Source organism: Diadema antillarum, unplaced genomic scaffold (genome assembly GCF_040938485.1).
Source record: "Diadema antillarum isolate AM-2024a unplaced genomic scaffold, OU_Dant_1.0 scf00000074, whole genome shotgun sequence".
Classification (NCBI taxonomy): domain Eukaryota; kingdom Metazoa; phylum Echinodermata; class Echinoidea; order Diadematoida; family Diadematidae; genus Diadema; species Diadema antillarum.
Window position 1 is genome coordinate 1,182,027 of NW_027270963.1, and position 18,082 is coordinate 1,200,108.

Below are 18,082 nucleotides of genomic sequence, written 5' to 3' on the forward strand. Positions count from 1 at the left end.
ATTACCTGGATTTGTCCATAAGGTATAAAGAGCTAACACAAATTCTGCTTGATCAGATTTAGAGAGATACCGAATGAATTAGTAGAAATAAGAAATGAATAAATACCAGCTCAGTGTCACTATACCATAAGTGTCATTTTGGTTGATCAATAGAAATGTTTTTAAAGTTTTCTCACCTGAGAGAGAAATCTCTTCTCTCCCTACTGTCAAAATTTGTCAACTTAAAAAACGAAATACAAAACCAAATCGAGATATAAGCAATTTTTCTGGACCACATTTTCCAGACAGACACTGCTTTCACCGTGACTTTAATTGATACTTCTCCACAGTACGCCTAAAGCGACGCTAATCTTGAAATCCTCTTTTCTCCCTTTTCTACAAAACTGCACCTCCTAACTCTCCCATATGGCAAATCACTCTTTGAATGGGTTAGGATGGTCCAATTTTAACAAGTTACACATCATTTCAAAGCATAGAGCTTACTCTTTTTAAATTATGTAAGTAAGAGAACATTCATTTTGGCAAATTTTTTGTGGGTTTTTGAGCCAGGTGGTGATAATATAGTATTTTCCCAAACACAGGATCAAAACTGATAAAAGAATGTCAGACACATCACAGCCTCTTGATTCAGCGAATTGTTCATCAAAGTGGTGAAAAGGTTCTGAGATCAGGAACATGATAGGTTCTCTTCCACGTTTTCCATGTATACTTCTTTCTTACCAAACATTTTATAGATCTGTGGACAATTTTCCCCAGTGACAAGGATTATGGATAATAGGAGCTTGAAAGTGTGCACACACTCCAGCAAGAATAAATGCATGGGAGGAAAGGGGACAGAGCTAAAACGGAGAGGTCATTTAGAGACATCGTTTGATGATAACTTACAATGGGACTTCTCAGACACGGAAGGAGGAACATTCTTGTGAATGTGAGCAAGAGATGAAAGGTGAATTTTTTGTGGGTTTCTTGCTGTATTTTCTTTTGAAGAGTTTCAGAAACAGTCCTACTAAACCCAATGAAATCATCATAACCAAAAAAAAAAATGATTTATAGACTTCCAAACACAATTTCCCTATGGGAAAGATACCTCCCTCATTCTCTGAAACTGCCAGTGCTATAAGAATTGTCACATTTTTTTTTTTTGCCTCCAATCTTCTCTCTCCTTCCGATGTGAGCTTAGACACGACCGATTTTGACCGCCTAGCTCACAAGGCAACCATGATGCGGCTAGACCCTATAAACTCCTTGTCTTGATATCTTAGGGTACAAGATGCTCTTGCTATCTGACACATCGATCATATTGTCCTTCACGCGAGATGAGGTGATTTAAATCAGGACTATCATAAACTTGCCGCTTCTTCTAACACTTTGTCTGACCACCGGGCAAATAGCTCATCTCCAAATGCCTTTATGTCACCAGGGATATTGCGGCGCTCTCTTTAACATTTGACAGAAATAGAAGAAAAAGTCGATGGCAATCATAAATAACGCAAAAGCGACATTTACCTTGTTGATGTGGCGTTATAAGAGAAGAAGGCACAAATTGAAAAGTGATGAGAAAACTGGAAGCTTCATGTCAGACCAGTTTGACAAGCCCGAGTCATCACACTTTTTTAAAAGACATGAAAATCATCTCACAAAAGAAGACTACACCTCACTAGACATGGACAATTTTCAAGCAGCAAACTACGAAGCAGTTTTGCAGTTAAGATAATATCTGATAATCTTTGCCAGAATTAGACATTACTGTAAATGAAAAGAGTGTGCAAACTTGTCCAAAATATAAAAGCAGCCAAAAGCCAACACACGGCATTGATTATCTCCATTTGGAAGCACATCTCACACAGTGACCAAATTTGGTTCCATTATCAAATAGGGTGACATGAAATCCGCAGAAATCCCAGTCTGTATTCAATGACATTTAATGCTGTTTCATTCCTCATTGCTTGATAGGTTAAGAAAGTCTGTTTGCAGTTTAAAGGTAAAACATATTTAAGAAATGGACTAATCATGCATGACAGATGTGCATGTGTGAAATATCTCTGTGATGACAAAATTTCAGTTGGATATGTGAAATGTGAAATCACAATATTAGTCAAAACAGTATGCAAATATTATTGGAACCTGAGAACATATCCAATTATGGTTGCTGTGTGATGTTTCATTATCAATTACCAATAATAGGGCATAGCAGTATCCATCGATCTTCCATGTAAGAGTGATTCAAATGCAGCTTGCTGGAAAATATGATTGCTAGGGCATGGTTGATCATAATACAATTTTTTCCTACCTTCTACTATACAGGGAAGGCTCTTCTGTAACAGAAGTCATGAACTACGACTGAAATTACTTTACACATCTGATCTCAAAATATTCCAAAATAACCCATTACCTGGCAAATCACTCCCGCCAAACAAGTTTCTTGGTAGACCTTTCTTGATACAATGCAAGCAAATTCCAAATGGTGGAAAGTTGATTCTCAGCCCTTCTGAGAAATATGTTTTACCTTTAATACTTCCACATTCCTTTGTCATTAACGGTTCACATCTGTACTATTATAATTAAAACAAAACAATGACTAGGAACAATCAAATTTGTATGCTTTTGCAAGTTTGATTGGTTGCTTTATAAAAAGAAGTCAACTATTTCTAGTATCCTCCGCCTTCTGGTAAAGAATAGTCCAACATTCAAATCCTTATTTTCCCCCCTTAGAGGAACAAGCTTTATGTGTTGATAGATGGTTTCTGGGTATCAGCAGGGCATGATATCAAAGGCAAACTAAATTTGTATTCACAGCATAGCTTTCCTCTTTGCAGTTAGAAATGGATGTCAGTACAGAGCTGTCAGTCAACGAGGAAAATGAACAAGGGAGCGTAAAAAAAAAGACCTACAAATTGAGATTTCCATGTCAAGAGCTGGCAGGGCAGATGACCATCTTTTTTTTCTTTTTTTTTTTTGGGGGGGGGGGGGGGGGGGGCAAACAATGGACAAACAAACATCCATCACACAAACAGGTTTCATAAAAAAAGGAGGCTGTCTGCAGCACATGACCATCAAAAATTGGGGAAAGGGAAGTGAGGCGTTCTCCCAAAGTTGTGCAAACTTGTTTAAACGAGTCACGCGCATGAACAGACATATCAATCTGACATACCTATATAAATCAGAATGAAAAAAAAAACAACCCCGTCATAATCCATTGTAAATCCACACGACGTGTCTTGCATGCGTTACGTCTCAGTGGATGGTTATTGATGGATGGTTGTGTCTACACACTGGGGGCTGGCACCAGAAGGTTGGATGCGTCTGAACGAGGAATACCTCCCTCTGCTCCGCAAGATACGCGAGGAGGTACAGTTCGGGCCCTTTCTGCTTCCTCTGCCATCTCTCATCCTCTTGAGCAGTTCATCACCAGGTGCCAGGGGAGGTATTAGCAGATACAAATTGGTCTAGGAGTAGTGTCTGCGGAAGGATGTTTCATGTCCACAAGACGATTGCCGGGATTCATCATGCGTTAAACGAGGATTAGTTTTAAAGAGTGAGAAATGCTCACTAGGGGTTCTTGCTTGCATGTCTGCCGGCAGGGTCACACAAACACACAATCATTTTTTTTAATGCTTTATGAGAACGGTGTATCCTTCAAAGCTATTAAAACAATTTCAGAGCAAAAACACACACAAAAAAAGGCAGTGTATAAGATGAAAAATTGGAAGCAAAAGGGGTTTTCAAAAGGACTTCAACCAGACAGATGGGCAGAGATGAGAAGAAAGGGGAAAAAAAAACAGCAGTGAAAAGCAGCAGTGAAATTTACTCACCGACACTTAAGTCAACATTCCAGTATGGCTAGATGTCATGTTCCATTACTAGATGTGATTTTCAGTTACATTGAATTATCATTCCAGTGGATTAAATGTAAATTCAGACTTGCAGACAAATATACTGCAGCAATTCCTTGGTTGAACCTATCCCTCCTCTTTTTATTTTTGTAGTTTGTTACTTTTGATGGGTTTAGTGCCTTTTCTGTTAAAAAGAAAGAGCATCTGATAAAAACATTAAGAACATGTAGATCCTTCTCTCTTGTCCCCCCCCCCCCAAAAAAAAAAGAAAGAAAGAAATAATGAACTTTCAGAACTAGTGTTGTTTAGTACAGTCCGTAATAATAGAGAACATACAGAGGGAGCCCTTCCCACTTCTGATGCATTTAGAGAGTATGTTGGCATCTCAAAAAAAACATAGTAATAAACATTTACCGCATCACCTCATAGCATGCTCCCTGGCTGGTACGGGCCCCCTTCCCCTTCACACTCAAACCTTCTTGCACTCTCAACAGTGTCGTGTCGCGAGAAAAGGGGCAGAGTGTGCTTGAACTCCAACCATCACCTCTCGAGAGGGATAAAACGGCCACGGGGTGATTTGACGCGGGCTGCTTTAGACGGAGGGGCCCCTACCCATGGACACACACAAACATGCATAAAAAAAATATATGTCATGAAAGTGATACACCCATCCATCTCCAATCAGTCCTCGCCGGAAGGGTAAAACATTATGATAGAAAGGTGTCTGAGATCCTCCGCTGTTTTTTTTTTTTCTTTCCCTGTCCTGCATTCACATCTACCAAAGACAGAGGAAAGGCACCAAAATAGAGGCAAAGTTCTGCGGAGGAACGGCCATTCGCTGTACCACGGACAGCATGTAAACATGGCTTCCGGGTTTATACATTTGCAATCAGCCGAGACCGAGTCAGGAGCGAATTAATTGAATTAGTTCTTTTCCCGATGTCACACATACGTACTGTCCCACCGTCAAATATTTGGCCTGGTTTGCCACACTCCTCCCAAATCAGAACTCTGAGAGGATGAGATCGCTTTGTTTCACTCTCACGTTCACTCAGATTTGGCATCAAATAGCTTTGCTCTTTCAAGCCGTGCTGCACCGTCTCCAACATCTTTTTTTTTTCCCTTTTCGATAATTACCTTGAGTAAGTTTGCACCAGGATATTACGCTCAATTTTCACACATACGCATAGATTTACATGATGCTCACATTACATCACTTGTACGTGTTATGTCTCTTCTTCTTCTCCCTCTGACAGGAAATCGCTACACACACACCAGCCCCAAGCCACCAAGACGCTACTCAGAATCTCACATCCCCGACGAATTCTCCCCGCCTAGGAAAGCACTACATATCAAGCAAGGTAAGGATCATCTAACTTTGTATGATTTCTACAGGTGTGGCTTTAATCCAGTACTAATCTTCTCCTTTTTTGTATTGAACACTGCAACAAATATTCACCACACTGTAGATGAATTTGTCTTTTTCAAATCAAATCAAACATGAAGTTGATCATGGTTGTCTCACCCCTTTAGTCCAGAATACCCCATGGTTGATTCAGATCAACCCCATAACAAAACCTAACAGCGTTCATCTCTGAAAAGTCAAATTTCCAAGTTCTTTCATTACTTAGTCGAATAGAGGAAATGAATATCATTTTTGGTGGGACTAATGCATATGCTGGATTTTGTCAAAACTCTGAATCAGAGCATTATGGTGAGCCTGGGTGGGTCCCCCCTCCCTCCCTCAAACTCTAATCCCTTTTATGTTTGCTTTTTAGAGGCATCAGTGGTTGGAGGGTAATTTACAACACACTCTCTTCATTTGGATTGCTCTCGTTTCATGACCATACCATTACTGTCAATACTGTCAGACTTAAAACAACCAAATTCAGCTGATTCTGCCAGTATATGTACTTCCACATTGTGTCATAAACACAACATAGTGTCACAGACAAGCACTATGAGAGAAGGGGATATGTAATTTCAAAAGTTAAAAAAAGTGTAACTGCACTTTGATGCACTGTCTGTTTAGCTTTGGATGCAAATTAATTCTATTCCAGAAAGTGGAACCAGAACCGAAAACTGCAAACTGGCTTTTCGACATCTCTTGAAGTAACGTAATAATTCCCATGGACTTGAGATCACAAAATATTAGGTTCATGAAATCTAAAAGGCTCGGTAAAAATTCAAAAGGCCCTTTATATTGGGAAGAGAAAAATAAGACTGTTCACTAGTAATAAGGTGGGTTGTTTCCTGAGGAACTAGATGTTCATTTAGTATTACAGTCAATGGGTGAAATGCCTGTAAATTTTGGTTTTATAAAAAAAGAATACCAAATAAAGTTTGAAGATTAACCCTATTTGGTTCATATCAAAACAGAAAACAGACTGTGTGAACATAATACCAACAAACATTACAAACCCTTTCCCAAACATTAAATGTTATTATAAAGATTGATGATGGTGATTTCAACAATTCTTTAACACTACAGAGAAAAAGCATTAATGGAAGGGAAATTGCACATACCCTCAAATACATTACATTAAAATTTGGTATATGTAAAATTCATATCTTGTAACTATTCATGCTAGATCATTGCTTTTCAAACTTTTTTTACCTGAGGCCCAATTTGACTTCTGCAATTTTTGTGAGGTCCAGTTAGATCAAATACAAATCTTTTATATTTCATTTTTGGCCAACATCAAGAGAGCTTTGCGGCCCAACAGTTGAGAAGCATTGATCTTGATTCTGCAGTTTGACGTCATTACTCTCAAGATGTATACATCTTGATCTAACCACCTCATCTCCAGATGAACTCCACCATCCTTGTTGTCATGGGACTCATCCTGCTGACAGCCGAGCTGATTCCCGCCGTGCCGGCGCCGTTCTTCGACGACAATGAGGGCCTGGCCCTGCAGGACTTGGGCCTGGAAGACGAGATGGAGGCAGTGAAGCGGAACAGCCTGGTCCAGCAACGGAAGTGTGTCATGCAGTGCTTCGTCTGCAGCAGCAATACCTCCATGAAGATGATGGAGTGCGCCAACGGCTGCAAGAGCAGCGGTGCCAGCGCCAGCCAAACGAGGGCGTACATGGCCTGCAACTCATACCTCCACAGCGGAAGGAAATAAGATGGGAGCATCCCCCCCTGCCGCCGCATTCCTTTTGTTCATTTCAATGGCCTGCATCCCTCCTACCGGGGGAGCAGGGCGGACAATCAACCTCTACCCTCCAACCCCCTCTTCCCTCTTCCCTTTCTCCTCCCAACCTCCTCCCCCTGCTGAACCCTGCTCTGATTCGAGCGAGCACAACACCTGATTGCACGGGATACCTCTCTCAGAGTCAGCACATCATGGACACTCCTTCTTCCACCGCTCTCCCGTCATTCCTTTCCACAACACCGACGTGTCCCGCAAACTTTCCCCTCTCTCTCTCTCTCTCTTCTCTTTTTCAGTTCCTCTTTCATTTTCGTGAACATTTAGTGGTCACCTCACTACGCGAGTTTAAAACAGATATTTTTGTAGCTGACATTTCTTCATTTCCTCCGCTGGTGCAATGTAGTTATAGAAACCTATCATTTTGTCCAACGTAGGTGCATCCCAATGAACACATAAATATGTGTGTACATATTTGCATACACACATGTATATGTATATGAATGAGTATGCATACCATAGATCATCCTTTTGTTACATCATCATATTTTCATTTTGTTAACTAGTTTGAAAGTAGTCCAATGTCTAATGTTTGTAAAATACCTAGGAAATGTGTAAATACAGAGTTTGCTTTTATTCTATTTATTGATACCTTAACCATCAATTGAAAGAAGTAAACTGCAATGATAAATGTTGAGTCTACGTAAATTGGAGTAGTGTCGTGTACAGTGGAGTCTGTAATGTAATGCAATGTGTTCAATGTTTAATTGATCTGAAGGTTTTTATGCTCAGCAGTCCATGGTACTGAATGGCCACTGGTAGAGTAAAAAGAGCCACATGTTTTGACCTTCAAAATGGCCCTGTTGATCACTATATGCTGACAACAGGGAAAGACATGTAGCATGGCTTTGTTCCACTGGTTGACAGAAATAACCGGAAGAAATGCATTCTTCTTCTTCTTTTTTGTCCCATTGCTCTTACACAGAAGAACTAAAGAAAATTAAACATTTACCAATCTTTGATAGCATTTTCTGCAGCCAACTGTACTTCCACGTGTCCACTGGATGGCATAAATGATCATTGGATAGCAATGACGTAAAGCATGCACCCTCAGAGCATAGGATTAATCATAAACCGTCTGGATCGAGCAAGGAATTTAATATTCGACAACTCCTGTCGACTTGACTGCTTCTCTTTGCAATTTGTTCCCACCAGAATAGTACAACAGCTGGAAAATGTCGCAGAGTGAATGAGAAAGTGAGGTAGAGACCATGAAAAGGATTGCACGTTTCACAATTTTCTCGCCCGCCAGGTGAAAATATTTACGTGGCCGGCATTGTGATCTGCCAGTATCCTGCGTAATTACGTTCTGATACGCGTCACGCGCAACGCCACTGAGACTTTGTCGAGTCTGAACGCTCGGCATGTGCCGTTTCATAAAGCCCCTCAATTCAGAATGACAGTGAGCATTAATCATTGACCAAAAAAAGCTGCCTACATCGCTCGACTCTTGCACTTACGTGATCACCATCCCCACAATAACAAAAATGAAGCTAGGTAAAATTAGAAAAGCTGTTTATACATGCCTGTATAAAATTTGTTGCTGGGATTCTGGCATCAAGTAGATAGAAAGCGTGAAAAGCTTTATATTGGGCAAATCTAATGACAGTTGAGCATTAGAAATTCTCTGCAAGATCAATTTCTCTAATGCTGCAAGTTCACGGTAAACAAATTTGAAATGTCTTTAAGAACATGCATGAGAACGACAGTAATAGTTCGCCATTTTAAAAACACCAAAATGCAAGTTTGTCATCAAGTACTTTCTTATATTTAAACAAGACAGTAATTGTACTGCTAATTTGAAAATATCTAAATTCTCATCTGTCATATTTAAACACAAAGCTTAAGAGATTTGTGACTTTGTACTGAGGGCATAACTATTATTCAGGTGGCCTAGAACTTGAGAAAGAATGGGACAGTTTTTCTCCTCACACTCACAAACTTCAGCAAGCATTTACCGGCACTTAATTCAGCTATTTAAGTTTCGTTTCTTGGTATGTTCTGTTCTCTTTTTTTAACATCCTGATCACTGAGTATTCTAATCTTGGGAATATTTTTTATCATTTCAGAGTTTATTTTTGTTAACATTGTGTATAACAAATCACCACCACAGGACTAAGATTTGCACACGGTTTGTAGATGGATTGTACCTGCTACCTAGCTACTTCAGTCTCCTGTCATTCATTCCACAGATTAGTTCTCTTTTTCATCTCTGACATAGTAATAAAACTTCTGACTTCGTTTATTCACAATAATAGTCCGACGTGATTCCTCTGTACGTGTTGACAATCTTGCATGATGTGTATGGATGTGCGTGCCTGTGTCTGCGTCAGTGCCTGTGTTTTTTGCGTGTCAATATGTCTACATTGCATGTATCTTTATGTGTTGGTGTATGAGTCTTTGTCTGTTTGTGTAAGGGTATATGAGTCTCCTTGTGTGTGTGTGTGTGTGTGTGTGTGTGTGTGTGTGTGTGTGTGTGTGTGTGAGTTATGAGTCTGTATCTGTTTGTGTGTATGAGTATACAAGTCTGTGTCTGTCTGTGTGTGCCTATGTTTGTGTTTGCGTCTGTTCCTGTGACTGTGCGAAAACAGTGCAATGTAAAAGTGGAAATTTTTTGTGCGAGTTCTTTTAGCATTCAGCCACATAAAGTGAAATTAATGTGTGTCTAATTTCATAAAAACAAAGGAGTAAATAGTGTTGCATATAACAAGAAAAAAAAAGAACTGTACACTTGCACTTTTACACTAGTAACTTGTTGTGCAAAATATTAAAATTTTCCACACCATGAAAATTTCCACATTTACAGAATACAGTCGCAATGAATGCATAAAATTTACCACAAACCTCACATATTTTGCTGTGTGGTAATTGTCAAGCACTTCCCGCAACATGATACCAATAGGAATATAAACTTAAGCAGATGTGTTGAAAGTCATATCAAGAATGTGCAAAGTCATCAAATTAAATCATAATTTTTGGCTAGATATCCTAATACCAGCAGCATATTTGCTTGTAAATGTTTGTATTTGAGTAGTGTGTGCATTTGTGTGCGAAGGTGTGTGTATATGTGTGTGTGTATGTATGTGCATCTGTATATCTCTTTTTGTCTCTGTGTGTGACAGTGAATGTGGGTATAAACACAGCATTACCATTCCAAGCAAACTGATTTATACAAGAATCTGATCGCATATATGCTACTAATCCTCATCTTTCCTTTCCATTAAGAACTGTAAGAAGTGAAATCCCTACACTATCAGCACCCTGGCTCAGTTCCTGATCCATACTTCAACATCAATCTCTCCCACCCCCACATACACACAGACAAAGTAGGAATCTTTCTTTCTAGAATGGCTTACCACAATAAAGAGCGCCGGTATTCAGGGTATTTTACAATCCTCAGCTGGTATATCGATTAATAATCTGTGAGCCAAAAGGCTTTATGATCAATTCCACTGATAGAGCAATAAAGGGCTCTGTATATATTCCGACTAGCTGCTCGTCGGAGATATTCAACTCCCTACTGCTTGCATCCATGTCGCAAATCGAAAAGCAAACAGGTTCAACAAGTTGTGCGCTACCTTTGTCTGCTTCATCCTGGCACAATGCATCTTCAAGACATCCCATCAGTAAAACAAACAAACAAAAACGGACACAAATCACTTCTGCAGCAACCACACCCTAAACATGCAATCCACTGGAGAACATTTACTGCTGCTACGACAAATTAACAATATTACACTGTCATTGCACTAGATTTACATACCAATAAAAACTCACCATTGGGTGTACTAGGCAGGGCTCGACACTAATGGTGGCCCGGTGGCCCGGGGCCACCAAAAATGAAAGTCAGGCCACCAAATTTCAAAAAGGGGCAAATTTGGTGGCCCGCCTCGGGCCACCAAAATTTTTTGAAAAGTATGACAGTCAATAAATTCGTAACTTTTTGCACCGGAAATTAACAGTTAAATTTATTTAAAGGATGGATGAAAAGGACTGAATGAGTGCCTGAGAGTGAGTGTTGCAAGTTTGTTGAAGTTTATTTATAAGTAGATATGTCCAACTTCTAATTCTTACTATCATAAAACTTAAATATTTGACTCATTAAAAAAAGAAAAGGACTTTTGATGTCTTTTATTGTTGTTTTTTGGGGGGACATCAAATTTTTCTCTTGGACCACCAAAAATTTGAAATTTAGGATTTTGGTGGCCCCATCGGGCCACCAAACAAAAAAGTTACTGTCGAGCCATGGTACTAGGTCAACTAATATACACATATATATATAATGATAATAATGAAAAATGGGGCAAGAATAGTAATGATTTCTGCATGTTTCTGAAACATTTTTGGTGTCACTACAACCTTCAAATAACCAAGCTACTCGCACAGTTCTGATTCACTGTAAATGTGAAAATGTAATGAGACATTAAATGAGTGTAAAGAGTAGAACTAACCAATGACAACATAAACCACGCAAACAATTACTTGACCAAGTCATCTAATGATGAACATTACATAATGCACAAGCATTTCTTAGTTGGGGAAGAGCACATACTGTTTTGTTTTGGGGTGGGTTTTTTTTTTTTTGGGAGGGGGAGCTCACAATCTGGCTTGTAATCAAATTTCCAAACTCCATTGAAGGAGGGTAAAATGGTAACACACTCATATCTTTTGAAGATATGAACACATTTTGTAGAAAAATACTGTAAGCAACACAATTATATGCAAGCAAAGCTTACTAAAATTGACCCAATGCAAAAAAAAAAAGAAAAACAAAAGAAAAACAAAAATATACAGTATAAGTCTCCTCTTTCACAGTGCTAATAGGGAGTTGTGGCCCCAAACATATATAGGTGGCAATGACCAAATACAAATTGACCAATTAAAAGTTTGATGTTAACCACAGAACTCTGTTGATATGGATTTTGTTTTGGTCACTGTTGTTTTCTCAAGAAATATACTTCCTACACACAATCTTGATGGAACTCTTTATGTGCCATATTCACACACCTGACTCGGCTGACAACATGCTAAGTTCGCATATTTCTGCTCAAACGCACAAACCCGTCAAAACCGACTGATAAATCACCAAATGCCATGGTACAATGAACACAGTTCTCGCGATTCCGTTCCTGTCACATGCAGCTTGCATTTTATGTGGTAATTGGCAATAAAGCAGTGTTCTCTACTGGATTTGCAAGTAAATTCTAAGTTTCTACCACTGTTTAGTGTGCAAAAGTCATGCCTCTGCAATTATGTATGTAACTACTGCTCATTTGAAAGAAAAACAATCATAGATTTCTCAAACACTATTAACACCAAGGCAAAGCTTGGCATTTTCTCTACAACTTTGCTCATTACATGTCCAGGGTAACAAAAATCTACAAAAAAAGTTACATATGTCTGAAAAACAAAATGTTTTCCCAAAGCATGACTACGTTGCTGTCTCAGAATAATGTGGCAGAGAGGAGATTCATCCATGGCACATAAAGAGGTTAAAAGATGGCGAACGACACTTTACAGTACTTAAAGGAATCTGCACAATAGTATGATTAAACCTTGACTGAACGAGAAGGAGAAGGTGACGATTCTACTTCACCTGCGACCACGGCACTCTTTTTTTCTTCTTCTGCTTCATCTGCTTCTACTGTTTCTTTTTTGCCATGTGATACAGTGATCAAATATCCCCCCTGGCCATGCTGGGAAGACGCACACAGAACCTTTAAGCTTGATCTTCTACCACCTTTTTCACCCAAGGCTCATAAGACAGGGGGCAGCTTATGTTCCTTCAGCTGACATTTAGCCCTTTTCTTCTCTCGCCGTCTCTCCTTCTCTCTCTCTCTCTTTCTCCTCAACTACTTTAAATTAATGCATCCCTATGGTGGGTTTTTCACCCCTCATTCCATTCTGGAATTCCAGCAAAGGATGCTCCGTCCAAAACCAGTAATCTTTCCACCCCCTCTCTCTCTCTCTCCCCCCATTAACATCTTCATTCTTCATACTTACATTGAAAGAGGAAAAAGAAGAAAAAGGAAAAAAGAAAAGAAAAAGGACTCTTGACACAGATTGAGGACTAACTGGCACTATGACTGCAACTGCTGCGATGCTTTCCCTGACCGAAGTCCCTCCTTCCCACCCCCCCCCCCCCCTTCCATCTATGATGGATAAGAATGATTATGATTTATTCCATGATAACACTGGTATAAGAGGATTCACAGGGCCTCATGATCTGCGGAAAAAAAAAAAAAAAATCTGTAAGCCGAGTCTTTCAAACACGTCCATAAGCTCTCCCCGGAAGAGGAAAGAAGGGGGTGGGGATGAGCGGGTGATGGGGAGGCAGTACTCTTGGCTGCTGCAAGGATTGGCCTCGAATTCCCATCCGAGACAAAAATCTATCACGTATGATCATCAGGATACAAAATGAGACTAATCCGCCACTGCAGTGCCGACTGCTGCTAGAAAATCTGGGTCCAGCTGAGGAATATATATATATCTATGAAAGCAGAGAGGCATATTTCTGCAGATATACGATGTTCCTAAACTGGGTAAATCTCAATTTGATAGCCATTATCCTCACAGGTCTAGAAATGCTACAAATCTTACAGTGAAGAAGAGATGACCGCCATCTTAAATCTCTGCATGATACTGCTCTATAAGCTGTTATTTTCGTGAGGGTTTAATTTTCACGTATTTTGTGAAACACTATTGGACTGTGAATCTAAAAGCATGCCAAACTGTTGCCACATAATAGGGTAATAATGCATTTATGATAGCCTCGGTGTCGAATCGCGAAAACAACATCTCACGAAAATGTCTGTGGCCTCCTCATTAGCGAAACATATTTGTACGCGAAAATAACAGCATATACATTACCTCACTTCTATCTGCTGTTGGAGTGAGAGAGACACACAAAATTATATACGGTGTATATCTTCTCTTTATATATTGACATTAAAAAATACTACAGTGCAGTGAATGAAAAATTCATACCTGAACTTGAGATTTGCGACCAACATTGAATACAAAGCATACAATATTGAAATGTTCCAATGTCAAAACAAAGAGATTACTTTCTCTGTTTTTCCCTTATCTTTGCCACATAAACAGCAAAATTTTCAAAAGACTGCTGGAAATTAATCTCTTCGAGTTGAAGCTATGTCAATACCATAACACGCATGTCCTATAGACACCTGCCCAAGTATACTGGGGGCTCCTCCTCAACAGGTTAATTTCACGAATTTTACGAGAGCCAAGACTTGCAAAATGAAAGTGCATGCAGAAGTTCTTGCCTACACTACATCTTCTGAATGCCAGTGGCAATCTAAAAAATTTTATGCCATGAAGAAGGCCGCTGCCTCCAGTTCGTGAACAAGACTGTCGCCTCCCATTTGTTTAAACATCTTGTTTTACAGTATATGAATAGAGTAGATTTAAAGGAAGTAAAAATAAAAGTGAAAAAAAAACAAGTTTGAAAGATTTAAATACTTTCACTAAACAGTCATCTTTGATCACTACAGACAAGGTTCTGTGATGTCAAAGGGCCTGTTGCCTGAGGGGCAAAAACATATCACGTGTGCTAAGCGTATAGCTCTAGTGCACGGTACACACCTCCTGTCTATCATAGGACTTAGGATGCAATACTTAAAAGCACTTACCCACGTATATGGGGGCCCCATACACAGTCTTGCCCCTCAGCATGGTGTCATAGGAACCTCGTCCATTAGTATTACATAACCAACTTTTGATTGAATTAAGTTTTTATTTCATGGAAACTGATTGTTTCCATTTTATCTACGCTCAAATCTTAGAACACGACAGCGCCCTTTTGATTCTCAGCTGACGATATGCGCATTTTGGTTTTGCTTCAGTGCAGTGCTCATTGCAGCATTAACTGAAACTTGAAGAGTTTGTTCACAAAAACCGCTAAGTCCATTTTTGAAGATTTTGAAGTACAGTCTCTGTCATAGAGTACAAAATAATACCTTTTAAGTGACATATTGGTCACTACATATAAAGGTACATTTTTGAAGTTATGGTCAAAAGAAGCAAATATTTTCTTATTATTCTCTTTATTTTTCTTGACCTTTAATCGCAAATATCTCCATTTGGCAAATATGGACTTATCGGTTTTTGCGAACAAACTCTTCAGTTGCAAATCATAACAATTTCTGAAGAGCCTTCTTATCCCATAACTTCCTGCCCCTTTGATTTGCTGACTTCATCTGCTAAAAATATGACTTATAATTGGTGCCAGTGATGACGTAGCAGCTCTCGACTGCGGGGGGAAGAATGATAACATTCTACATATCATACATAATGATGAGCAGAACCTCTTTGGAGTAATGGTAACATTGTGAAGCATGCAGGACTGAGATGTCAGCTTGCCTGCATTACTTCAGTGTGAACAAGACCCCTTACAATTGTAGTAGCGATTCAATATTGACTGTTTCAAGAGGTACAGTATGGTCAAGGTGATAGGCCTGAGTGGATTGTTCTTGTCATCTACAGGCAGAGCAAATATTCTGACACCACTAATATGCCTGATGGGTCTAGCAATGACATACAGGTACTAAAAACTATTTGTTTTAAAGTCTCTCTCTCTCTCTCTCTCTCTCTCTCTCTCTCTTAAATCATTTGTCTCCTCCACGCTCACATGCACTTTAACAAAGAGACATCTTCGATTTAATGGTCATGTGTAGGACGCCATAAAACATGCACAAACATGTTGCATGGTGTAGAATTTGTGATCCTCCTTAGAAAGGAGAAACTGTATAGAATGATGCACTCAGACTGGGGCTTTGAAATAATTCTATGAATGACCCACAGAAAACAGGTAGGCCTAAACAGCATGATTTACTTCCCATAGTAAGTGCATCCTCAAAAGAGGAATCCTTCTCCATGCTCAAATTATTGCAAAGTCAGGTAAACGAAGCAGCAAAAGAGTCATCAAAACTGGACAAAACTTTAAATAGCTGAGGCATTTTGAAGCTCAGCATGTTGTCAATAAGCAGTGACGCCAATCGCAACCACACATGCAAATTTCAAAGAAGCTTTCAAAATTTTGTATGTTTCAGGCCACACTACCTTACTATTACAAATAGCATGTCCAAGTATTAACAGCACACTCCACAATACATATCATCAATAAAAGACGTGCTGTACAATCATCTTATGCACACACTGAAAAGATATATTTGTACATGTATACATTTGTATATATGTGTGAATGTCTGTGTATGTATGCATGTACACAGGTATGTCATATAGTAGACGTTACAAAATGCAGTATTTGAATCTCTGGATATATATATTATTTCTAGATGCTATCTTAATTGATTACTAAAAACGTAAGGTTCTAATATTTTGGGCACCCTATGTATATTGGTTATGTGATGAAAATTAATGCATTGTGTTCATCAGAGAAAAAAAAATTCTGTAATGGCAAAAGACCCCCCCCCCCAAAAAAAAAAAAAAAAAATGGAGTTGGGGGATATTTAATGAGTATTTTATTCAGAAAATATCCAATCATGAATTCCACGATGAAGGGCAAATATGTAATGGTTAAACGATACATAAGAAATATGATGATGATAATTTGAATTATTCCATCTCAATCTAATAACGAAAATTTGCTGTCAAAGTCAGAGGGCACACAGCACTAGTCACATATCAATTGCAACAACAACAAAAAAAAACTGAAAAAAAAAATGATGCACACTTTTCGGATTGGCAGGGAATCGCCTCTCGCATGGAATTTTTTGGCGGGGGCAATGAGAGTCGATTGCAGGAATGCGCACCAATCTCTCTCTGTTAAAGAGAAATTATCAAACCACTCCTGAGGCAAATTTCATTGAAAAATCACTCAGCAGGAAGTCTGCACACAAGGCAAAGGGGAAAAAAAAAGCTTCACTCTGATGTAATCAATTTAATCTTTTAATTTTGCAAAGTTCCTTTCCTCTCGTGTGCACATGTATGTGTGTGTATGTTTTTTTTTTTTTCTTGTATCAAATTTCACAGAGATATCGCCTGAAACAGTTGCAGATTTGCATTTGAAATAGACCTTAAAGAGGAATATAAAAAAATAACAGAATTGGCTCCTGAGTTAGCAACAGAGCTATTATGTGGTCAGAAGCATACATTGTGAGACAGAGAGAGAGAGAGAGAGAGAGAGAAAGAAAGAGAGATAGGGCAAGGGAGAGAGGGGAGAGCAAGGGGGGGGGGAGGCGAGAAAGAATGATGAACAATACCATCCTTAGGAAGCTATGTCCTCTTCTCAAATAGTGTTTCATTTCCAGTTTTTCCCTTCTCTTATAAAAAAAACAAACAAACAAAACAAACAAACCAAAACGAATATCCATGGCACAACAACCCCCCCCCCCCCAAAAAAAAAAAATACAAAATAGGCAGAGATGAATATGACCAAAAAACTAAAAACAAAATGAAGTGTCACCTCATCCTACTTTATGACGTCATGGTGGTGAAACTGCCATAAGGCAAGTTTAATAGTCTTTTGTCGACTTCACACCACACATACCGCTGTTGTATTTTGATCATTGTCCCAGTGGAGTTCTCTGGCAAATTAAAAAGACTGTTTGATCCCAACCCTGCCCCTGCCCCTCTCCCCCCCCCCCCCCCCCCCTTTGCACCCCTCCAACAATAATCCCCCTCCCCCTCCCTCCTCCATCCCCAACACACACCCATGCCACCAAACTATACCATCACCAATTGGGGAGCACCAGTAAAATGCCAATCACGGGCTCCGCACCAATTCCACAGGCCAAAGCCCCGAAATGAGAGCACCAGCAGCTGATCGGAATACCAGCCCACCTGCCTGGGGGGAGGAGAGCTGTCATTTTGGCCTGACAGCAGCCGCTGCGTGGCACAACAACAACGACAACAAATCTACAAAAAGACCCAACAATACAGACTATAAATGCCATGGGGGTGGGGGAGTGTGTCCATGAAAAGTGAGACACTCTAATTGCCTGCCAATTGTGAAATGGGGACAGAGGAAGATATCATAATGCAGTCTCTTAAATC

At 39.5% G+C, this 18,082-nt stretch overlaps 1 protein-coding gene and 1 pseudogene across 1 annotated transcript in view; one reads left to right on the forward strand and one right to left on the reverse strand.

Annotated features, from left to right (window-relative positions):
• The window catches only part of LOC139717279 (uncharacterized), a 45,987-nt gene extending 36,687 nt beyond the window's left edge, over positions 1-9,300 (forward strand). Inside the window, exons 2-3 of the mRNA XM_071628773.1 lie at positions 5,090-5,194; positions 6,644-9,300. Of these exons, the coding sequence (XP_071484874.1) occupies positions 6,644-6,961 (318 nt within the window). The 5' untranslated portion in view covers positions 5,090-5,194 and the 3' untranslated portion in view covers positions 6,962-9,300. The remainder of the gene's footprint in view (positions 1-5,089; positions 5,195-6,643) is intronic.
• The window catches only part of LOC139717280 (sushi domain-containing protein 4-like), a 460,844-nt pseudogene that overhangs the window by 388,558 nt on the left and 54,204 nt on the right, over positions 1-18,082 (reverse strand).